General features: G+C 39.4%; 1 protein-coding gene across 1 annotated transcript in view; it reads left to right on the top strand.

Moving 5' to 3' along the window:
• Positions 1-10472, top strand: part of Xpr1 (xenotropic and polytropic retrovirus receptor 1) — a 149149-nt gene that overhangs the window by 106522 nt on the left and 32155 nt on the right. The window contains exons 8-11 of the mRNA XM_028758609.1: positions 1309-1499; positions 1722-1901; positions 5468-5639; positions 6810-7004. Of these exons, the coding sequence (XP_028614442.1) occupies positions 1309-1499; positions 1722-1901; positions 5468-5639; positions 6810-7004 (738 nt within the window). The remainder of the gene's footprint in view (positions 1-1308; positions 1500-1721; positions 1902-5467; positions 5640-6809; positions 7005-10472) is intronic.

Genomic DNA, 10472 nt, shown 5'->3' with positions numbered 1-10472 from the left:
GCCCGGCCAGGATTCAGATTTAAAATCACTTCTCATGATGATGATAGAGGACTATAAGGACATAAATAACTTCCTTAAAGAAATACAGGAGCCGGGCAGTGGTGGCGCACACCTTTAATTCCAGCACTTGGGAGGCAGAGGCAGGTGGATTTCTGAGTTCCAGGGCAGCCTGGTCTACTGAGTGAGTTCCAGGATAGCCAGGGCTACACAGAGAAACCCTGTCTCAAAACAGACAAACAAACAAACAAACAAAAATCTGAATCCTGCTTTTCCAGTGTGATGGTATGGCCAGGACTTATGGTGGGAGAACTGGGTTCTGATGATGCCAGGTAACTTTGGTTTCTGTTGCTTATATTCTTGTGTGTGCCTTTCTTTATCTGGTTATCTCTAGTGCTACTTGCACTCACTGTCTCTGACTGGAACCTGTCCCTCCTGTTATCTTGCTTGAGTCAGAATTCCTCAGAGTCTAGCTGTCTCTGTGATCCTGTGATCCTGAGATCCTGGTTGGAAGAGCTCCTGGGACTCAGGCTACCTCCGGGATCCTGAAATCCTATGATCCTGGGCATGTTAGAGCTCCTGAGAATCCAGCTTCCTCAACTGCTCTGAGTGCAGTGCCTCTTCTGTTGCTCTGAGTGCAGTGGTTCTTCTAGGAGGGGTCAGGATATGGTGTCTTCAGGGAAGCAGACCAGCTAGGAGTCTGCCCCATCAGAAAGGCCACATTGTCTTATGGTTTGTATCTTTTCACTTTACAACAAGTCTGTGAGGTAGAAGTTAATGTAGCTAGTGTAATGACAGAGAAAGTGATGTTGACAAGGTTATACTGTACAAGAAGCTCGCACTGACAAAACTAGTCTTATACTAGGCATGGCGGTGCACATCTTTAATGCCAGCACACGGGAGGCAGACGCAAGAGGATCTTTGTAAGTCTGAGGCCAGCCTGGTCTACATAGCAGGATAGCCAGGACTGCACATCTCAAAACAAAAACAAAAGCTGTTTTACTTTTAATAAGGTTCAAAGACATTTAACTTTATTGTCCTGAATTTAGAAACAAAGCAAAATAAAAAAGCTTATAAAACAATGGAATAACATGATAAAAAAAAAGTTTGAGGGAAATTATTCTAATTGCACTTTGCTGAGTAAAGAGGCAGAAAAAAGAACCTAGAGGCAAGTTTATCAGACTCTTAAGATAATCCAGATATAGATTGTGGAAATGTCTTGTGCTAGGGCTGTGTCTCAGAGAATGAAGAGAAAGGATAATTAAAGAGAACATTGTAGATTTTATAACTAACCAATACATTTTCTTTCAGCTGTATTTAAACTTGAAACAGATAGAACTGTATGGCCCTTGATAAGAATCTATCGGGGTGGCTTTCTTCTGATTGAATTCCTTTTTCTACTGGGCATCAACACATATGGTTGGAGACAAGCTGGAGTAAATCATGTCCTCATCTTTGAACTTAATCCAAGAAGCAATTTGTCTCATCAGCATCTCTTTGAGGTAATAAAGCATAGTTTTGTGAACATGTCCGCACTGAGTAAATGGCCACCTCACTGGGAATCTCATGAGTGTACTCCATTCTGAGTGGCCGACCTGATGGATGCTCAGGTCCGTCTCACAGTTGAGGATTGTTAATTGTTTTTCTTGTCTTTGTTTATTAAAGGTTATTTTATGTAATGATAAGAAGTAACTTTGTCTCTTTTGTGTTCCCTGTACTTACAGATTGCTGGATTCCTGGGGATATTGTGGTGCCTGAGCCTCCTGGCCTGCTTCTTTGCTCCAATTGGTGTCGTCCCTATCTATGTGTATCCACTTGCCCTTTATGGGTTTATGGTCTTCTTTCTTATCAACCCCACCAAAACTTTCTACTATAAATCCAGATTTTGGCTGCTTAAACTTTTGGTAAGTCTAGAAGGCGTGCACGACATTTTTAGAATAGTACATTAGCATTGGCTTCCTCAGATGCCACGCGTGGCTGCTGGATTGCACAGCCTCAGAGGCAGAGTTTATATTGTGCCATGTGAGTGGTGCCCAGCTTCAGAAGCAAGTGCTTTTGATGCATACCTGATAACCTTGAAAGTTTATAACAGCATCCCTGGGAAAGTGCTTGACATTTTTCCCCCCGTAAAATGAAGTATAAAGTGACCAAATAGTGAATTAATTTTATATATTATCATTAGTTAACCAGTGTGTTAATATGTAGAACTTTTCTTTTTTTTTTTTTTTTTCCTAAAGAGAGCCAGGCATAGTGGCATCGTGTAATCCCTTTCTTAGGAGTTAAAGGCAGAAGGATCAGAAGTCCAAGGTCACTTTATACTGCATTTATATCAGTATTATCTTAGATTACCTATAACTGTAAAATCCCTATAAATTGTCTATTTGTTAAAAGATTTATTTCATATATGTGGGTGCCTCCATATATCTATGTGTACCACATGTGTGGCTGTTATTCATGGAATCCAAAAGAAGGCATTGGATCCTTGGAGCTTAGTTACAGACAATTGTGAACCACTTGTCAGTGCTGGGAACTGAACCCCCATCTTCCACAAGAGCAGCAAGTAAATTAACTACTGAGCCACCTCTCTAGTTTTTCTATAAAATTATTTCTAAATGAGATTTTTTGGAAGATTTGAAAAGCTTACTATGATAATATTGCAATAACAGGATGATGTAGGTGTGTACATTGTGTGCAGTTCCCCAGTGCATCCTTTGTTTAAGTAGGAAGCCATGATTTCATGCATGGCTGCTTTCTCTGATTAGTAGAGTGATCCCTGTTGAGTGGATATTTATGTCTGGGTCTGCACTGTGTGTGTGTTGATGAATGCAGACTGGTTGATTGAATAGGCTGGTGTGATGTAGAAGAAGGATTAACACAACAGTAAAAGCCTTCCTAGAAGCAGTGAGATATAAAAAGAAAGAGTAATTTGTTCTTTTTGTAATATTGTTACTAAAACACAAATGTTATTGTGTAAAGGTCATTTAAAATCAGTTGACCTATTTATTTTATTCAAACTTCATTGATAAAATTAGTCCCTAAAATGTATGTCAGAGAGTTAATAGAATGTCTTCACTATAGTTATATTTCTTTGAAAATGTTTTCCTAAAATAAAATTCTTATTTCCCTTGTTTTTCACCACCATTTATATTCATAGTTATATGGGAATCTTTGAAATTAACATATGCTACCTTCCCTTCTTTCCCTCCCCCCCAAAAAAGGCTTAAGGACTTTAAGTCCAACTCTGTGCTGTGTTAGTATGTCTGATCTAGTGCAGTCTATTTATACTCAGTAGGTCTTTTGTCCTCTTTCCTATCTCTGTATTTGCCCCAACTAGAAATCCAATTAGGAAGCACAAGCAAAGCCCCAGATTTTCCAATAGTAACATTACCATATTCTTCTACTAAGCTAACTAAAGTTTTAAAATAGAGTCCTTAGTTATATCATTTAGAGATCAGTTTCTTTTGTGATGTTGTTGTTGTTTTTCAAGGAAAGATATCTGGGTATGCCCTTGGTTGTCCTGAAATTCGATTTGCAAAACAGGCTAGTCTTGAACTCACCTAAATCTGCCTGCCACTGCCTCCCAAGTCCAAGGACTAAAGCCATGTGCCACTACCATGTGCATACAGATCACTTTTTAACCAATATTTTTGTTAGTTCTGTAGTAAAATTGTGTGTACATGCACATGAACTTAAGGGGCTGGAGAGATGGCTCAGTGGTTAAGAGCACAGGCTGCCCTTCCAGAGGTCCCAGGTTTGATTCTCAGCACTCAAATGGCAGTTCAAAACTGCCTGTAATTCCAGTTCCAGAGGATCATGGAATTAAAAGATATCAGCTTCAGAGACCAGTATCTCAAAACTTGTTATTGTTGTTTCCAAATCTAGTTTCAATACAGTATTTGTTATAGATGACAGTCAGGAGGATTCATACGTTATAGTCATGTATCTCTCTGAAGAGAAATGTTTATAGAATAAATAGAAAAAAACAGCCACATCTGAGAGGAGGGTTGCCATGGAGTCCCAGGTTGAATGTGTCTACTAAATGAATACAGCAATATATCCAGAGAGTTAAGAATTTAAACGAGTTTTTCAAAATTACTACTGTGTCAGAGGAATACATTATTATCTTACACATTTTCTTTTGTATAATAAAATCAGGGAAGTCTAAGAGGATAAAGATAAAAGCTATCTTTATCAATACTCCTTCGTGCAGGATTGTTTGGGTCCTCTGTACAACTTGAGTTTATTCCTGCTGATTGCACTAGTGTTTGATTCTGCTCTGCAATGCCAGGGTTTCCTTTGCAGTTATAACAGGTTTATACAAAACAAGTCAGGATGAGTTTGTGTTAATGGGAATAGCAAAGGACATAGCTTTGGAATTGCTATGAGAAAGTTAAGCATGCTGCTACACATATGATCCTAGAACTTAGTGAGTAAAGGCAGGAGAATTTCAAATTAGAGGCCAGCCTGGCCTACATAGGTCTGTCTCAACCTACTCCCCTTAAGAAAAGAATTGTTTTAAAGATTGAGCTATACTATTCCATAAATCCTAAGAGAATATATCGCATGAGTTAGTGTGCAATAAGTTTGCTTAATAGATTTATCATTATTTTCAGAATAGTGGTCAGAGGGGTGATTTTTGTGGAAATGACAAGGTGAACATAGTCATTACCATTACATTAGTGAAATCAATATTACATAGGCTGGGGTGCAGTTAAGTGGTAGAGTGCTTGCCTTTTCTGCATAAGATCCTGGGTTTGAAACCCAATGCTGTAAGAATAGCTTAGGTTAGAGAATGTTACATCATGCCTCAGATGATGTAATCACCCTTCCCTGCCTGTTTTCCCCTCCCTATGTTTTGAGACAGGGTTTTTCTGTGCGGCCTTGGCTGTCCTAGAACTCACAGTGTAGACCAGGCTGCCCACAAACTCAGAGATCTGCATGCCTCTGCCTCCCCAGTGTTGGGATTAAAGGCATGCGCCACCACTGACTGGCCCTTTCTGTCTTTTGTAGGCAAAGAAGAGCTTTGTAGTTAGTCAGCCATGTGTCTCCTGTCTAGCAAATGCTTTGCAGCCTAACACCAGGTTGTCTCTCTGTGCTGCCATCATTTGTTTTTTTCTTGATGGGGTCTTTGAGGTAGCTCAGGCTAGCCTCAAACTTGTTGCAGTCCTGCCTCAGCCTTCTAAATGCCTGGCTTACAGGAATGAACCACTTTGCCTAGTATATTCTCCCTCCTCTTGCTTTCTATTTTTAAATACCAATAACCCCACAGTCACCCACAAACACTGTTTCCCTTACAACTTTGCATTCAACTCTTTACTGCTTTACTACTTAACCCAACCTCATTGTCTGGGCTTTGTGTATGTCTGTGATTTATTGGTTTCCTTTTTATCAGCAGTCACTCTGAATGGTCAGCCTTGACCTGAAGAACTGTTTCTATGTTTTCTCATTTTCTTTTCTTTCTTTTTCTCAGTTTCGAGTATTTACTGCTCCCTTCCATAAGGTAGGCTTTGCTGATTTCTGGCTGGCCGATCAGCTGAACAGCCTGTCAGTGATTCTCATGGACCTGGAATATATGATCTGCTTCTACAGTTTTGAGCTTAAATGGGATGAGAGTAAGGGCCTGTTGCCAAGCGATCCGCAAGGTAGGGTATGATTTTGTATTCACGCTACTGAATTGCCAGCATAAACCAAGAACTATTGGGAATGATAACTGCGACAGTTAAGGTCATGATGAAAACTCATCCAAATAGCATTACACATGTAATTAAATGTGCTTGGCACTCTGTTAGCAATCTCCTTATCTGAAATCATTTGGCTTTTAAGTTGTGTTATGATTTTAGTCAACCATTTGCCAAGAAATTTACAACTTACACTTAAAGAATTCTGCAGTAATCTCTCAACGTTCATATGTGTTGGTAGCTGTATCACAAATGCTAGTGTGCCAGCAATTTGTCCTCACAGAAATGCTCAGGATGCCATTGTAGGTGTCAGTGATCAAAGTACTGATTGCTTAGAATCAGGTCAAGTGCCTTGAGAACATCCTGGTCAGTTTAGAAGTCTTGGCCTTCTTCTGGCTCTTTACCCATGCTTGGGTAATGGCAAGTTCATGTAGTTAGAACGTTTGCATTCATAACAAAGATCTAATGTAGACATATGTATAGCCTGTACTCACAAAAGATAATGATAAATTGGGTATGGCAGCAAGCACCTGCAATCCAGCACTGAGGAGGCTGAAATCATAGGATAGTCCCTGGGCAGCTTGGGATGCATAATGAAATCCTGTCTTAAAAACAAAAACCACTCCAAAGCAGCATTAAAACCAGTAATGAACCATAGGGTTGTTCTTAATTAGAAGGGAGGCCACAGAACATGTACTCTGGGTATATGTTTTATAGTAGCATGCCACTTATAAAACCATCTCCATACCTGTGATATTTCTAGGTTTTCCATATGTTTAAAGTCATAGAACAAAGCAGGTTTTTCCATTCTTTTATTCATAGACTCTTTTCCTATAGTTTTATTACACTTGAAAAAAAGTGAAAAATTGCACTTGAGTTGATTCTAGCATATTCAGAAATCCAAGAGAACATATTTTCCTGGTAGTCGCCTTGCCTTCTTCTTGGCTTCTCCTTGGCTTCTCAGCCACTAAAGAGCATGAGTAAATAGCACCTGCGTAGGAGGAAGTGACTGAACCCACGGGTTAAGGTTTTATGGACATGCTGATTGGTAGTTGTACTGTGTGACTAAATGGCATGAACAATGCATTTTTTTGAATTGAGATTTTTTTCCCATCTTCTTTGAAATCTTTACAGAACCAGAATTTTGCCACAGATATACATATGGTGTGCGAGCTATTGTTCAGTGCATTCCTGCTTGGCTTCGCTTCATCCAGTGCCTGCGCCGGTACCGTGATACAAGAAGAGCCTTCCCTCATCTAGTAAACGCTGGCAAATACTCCACAACTTTCTTCACCGTGACATTTGCAGCCCTTTACAGCACTCACAAAGGTATGCTGAGGGTTTACATCTGAGCTGTTAGTACCTGAATCTGTTGCCCTGGACTTTGCCTGCTGATTCTGCTGAGGTTCTAGACCCTGGTTATCTCAGTTTAGCTTTGAATACAGTTTTAATCTCATTTCAATGATATTAGCAAATATTATTAACAAGACTCTCAGTCAGTACAGTAAGGATTGTGATGCTCTTTGAGTCCTGACTGATGCTCAGCATTTTAACTTATGGATGCCTTGGGTTTTCATTTAGTGGTTTAGAGGGTTTTTTGAGATTTCCTTGTTCATTAATGAGCTTGAGAATAGCTAGGTGTACAAGAATCCCTCTAGGCAATCAAGTATATTTTTAATCGTTTTCTTTCACCAACTAGTAAGGATTGTTTCCAGCCCATTTAACTGCAAATTGAGTTCTTTGATCCCTCTAGTTTCTTGTCTCCATGGCAACCTGCTATTACTTGCTACTGCTCTTCTATTGGGAAGAAAGAAAAAGCTTTTAAGTTCAGAGCCACATGCAGACACCCCTTTTGAATTTTTAACCTTTTCGCAAGAACTGTCAATCAGTGATTTCCCCTCCTTGTATTAAAATGCATTCCTTCTTTGTCTGCTGAATAGACAGCGTCAGCCCACACCTTAGAGGGTGCAAAGAGACGTGACTAATGCACATTACCAGAGTGCTTTTTAAATACTCAGATACATTGTTCTCAGTAACCTTTTGTGGTGAGGCTGTATTGGGAGATGTATTCAGAAGTACAAAACTACTGTTGCTCTAACATGTATCTGATGTCATGACAGACAAGGGCACTGTTAATACCGTGAGATTGGTGTCGCTGAGCATGCACACTATGAACAGTATTGATAAATGTAGCCAATAATTTTGCCACCAGGTAGCCATTCTTGTTAAGTGGTAGAACTTAATTGTGTATCTCGGTGAAGGAAACACATCCCCACAGTTTCCATAATTTTACTTCTTGCTAAGGAATGTCAGTAGTCAGAACCAGCATGCACTGTGATTTATAAAGTTATTATTAGAGAATTTATAAATCTGACAATTCATTTAGTAAAAGATGCTGTGTAGCTCCTTTTACTAAATTATCAGAAACGCCTGCTTCCCTTCTTAGATAAAAATGAGTACTATTATTTTGGAGTGAATATATTATACTAGCAATATATTTATTAAGAAGCTGAAAGTTGCCCAGGCTGTTGGTGCTATTGACACAAAATATAACACTCACATCAGGAAATAAAAGATAGTTTATTCTAGAGCCAAACCTAAGTGTCAATAGCCTGGGAGCACAGGTTCAGGTTATAACCACTGGAAGTGGTTACATGAGATTTTATTAGTTACAGAACAAAGAAAATCATGAATCAAGGTGTTTAACACATGGGTGGTGACTTTAAGTAAGCAGGCTACAACAAAAACCAAGGGAAACTTGGTATAGGTCTAGGATGTCTGATAAAAATTTTAGCTTTTAGATTGGTAAGGGCTAGTGTTCTGCTAAGGATACATTTTAAGGCTGTAGTGATAACTCAGTCAGTAAAGTGCTTGCTGTACAAACTTGAGGACGTGAATGTAGTCCCCAGCACCTATGTAAAGGTTGTGCAGGGCAGCAGGCACCTATAATGCCAGCTCTGGGGAGATAGACATTGTGACTTCCTTGCCAGTCATATTAATTGTGTCATCGAGCTCCAGGTTAAGTTAGAGACACTGTCTCAAAAAATAAAGTAGAGAATGACGGGGGAAGACACTGGTGCCAAACTCTCCACACACAGAGAATACATTTGACAGATTTTGATAGTCACAGGGATGTTCAGACTCAGGAGTGGACAGTGAGTGGCTTTTACAGGGACAATCTAAGGTAATCTGGTTCTAGTCTCCACTGTCTACAGCCACGAAACTCAGCCATGATATTCAGCCTGATAGAATCTTTTTTAACACTGGTTTGACTTTTTCCCCACTGTGGGAAATTCAGTTTATATAAAGACCTATAACGACACAAAAGGATCACAAGTCCAAGGCCTGCTTTATTTAGAGTGACTTCAGGACAGCCTACCTACATAGTAAGACCCTGTTTCAAAATAAGAAGTATAATGGACAGAGAATGTAACTTACCTATCATGCATGAAGCTCTGTGTTCCGTCCTCAGCACAGCGTAAGAAAAAGTACAAAGAAGGCTGAGATGGGCCAGCAAAATGGCTTCACAGGTAAAGGCACCTGCAGCCAAGCCTGATAGCCTGAGTTCAGTCCCTGTGTACCTATAGTGGAAGGAGAGAACTACCTCCTTCAGATTGTTTGCTGACCTCTGTGTTTACACAGTTGGCATATGTGGAAATGAATGTTTTGTCCCCAATATCACAGGGGTTGAGGAATGTGAACAGAAGTTTGACCAAGCATAACTTATCTTTAAATGAAGCAGTCTATATTAGAAAATATATATATATTTCCTAATTTAACTATAATTTAATGTGGTGCGGTTTTACATTGACATATTTGAAACATTGATGACTTATCTGCTACATACATATGTATACATACATATACAGATACAGATACAGATATAGATGTAGATATTGAATAATATTCTTTTCTCAAAAACAACAACAATAAAAAAGGATGTCAAATTATATCCTTTCACTACAAGGTGCTAAGAGAATTTTCCCCATATCTGTCTTAAAATTATTGAGCTTTGTTTAGCTGTATATACTGAGGAATGGTAAATTTTATGGGGGTTTGAAACCACATGTTTTGAAAGGCTTCAAAATAGAGTACTATTTGTATAAGCAGTGTGTCAGAAAGGCCCACAGTAGAAATGTCTCACAAGCCTGATCAGCCACGGATAAAAGATGATGTCCAGATGACATGTAGCTGAGAATGACCATGACCATCTTGATCCTCCTGCCTCCACCTCCCAAGTTCTGGATTATAGATGTGAGGTGCCCTGCTTGGCTATTTGTTTTTATTTTCTGATACCAGGATTGTGCTCGGGGCCCGAGTGTGCTGGGCCAGGCAGTCCCTTTGCCATGGGGCTCATTCCAGCCTCACCTTTCAGTGTGCGGGAGAAGCAATCCTGTTTCCTCCTTCTCTCTGCCTTGGCCCCATTTGTCACGGCTGTTTTTGTCTCGAACATAGCCATATCTTTAAAGTGGAGATAATAATGCCCATGTCTATTTACTTCACAGAATTATTGTAAGAACTGCTCCTGAAATCACAGTATAGACTCTATAGGTGTGCTACATGAATGGCATGGAGAGGAAAATGAAGAGGCCATTTATTATTTATGTTGATCATATCCCTAAAGTTTTAAAAATATTTTATGATTGCTGTGTTTGATGAATACATCAATAATTTTTGTACCAAAAAGCCTAGAACTTAGAATGACAAAATTTTAACATTTGAATTGTGATCAGGTTTCATTTCCCTCCTTCCTTCCTTCCTTCCTTCCTTCCTTCCTTCCTTCCTTCCTTCCTTCCT

This window comes from Grammomys surdaster, unplaced genomic scaffold (assembly GCF_004785775.1).
Source record: "Grammomys surdaster isolate TR1022 unplaced genomic scaffold, NIH_TR_1.0 130, whole genome shotgun sequence".
Classification (NCBI taxonomy): domain Eukaryota; kingdom Metazoa; phylum Chordata; class Mammalia; order Rodentia; family Muridae; genus Grammomys; species Grammomys surdaster.
The sequence above is the reverse complement of the archived record's forward strand: the minus strand, read 5'-3'. Positions and strand labels throughout refer to the sequence as shown.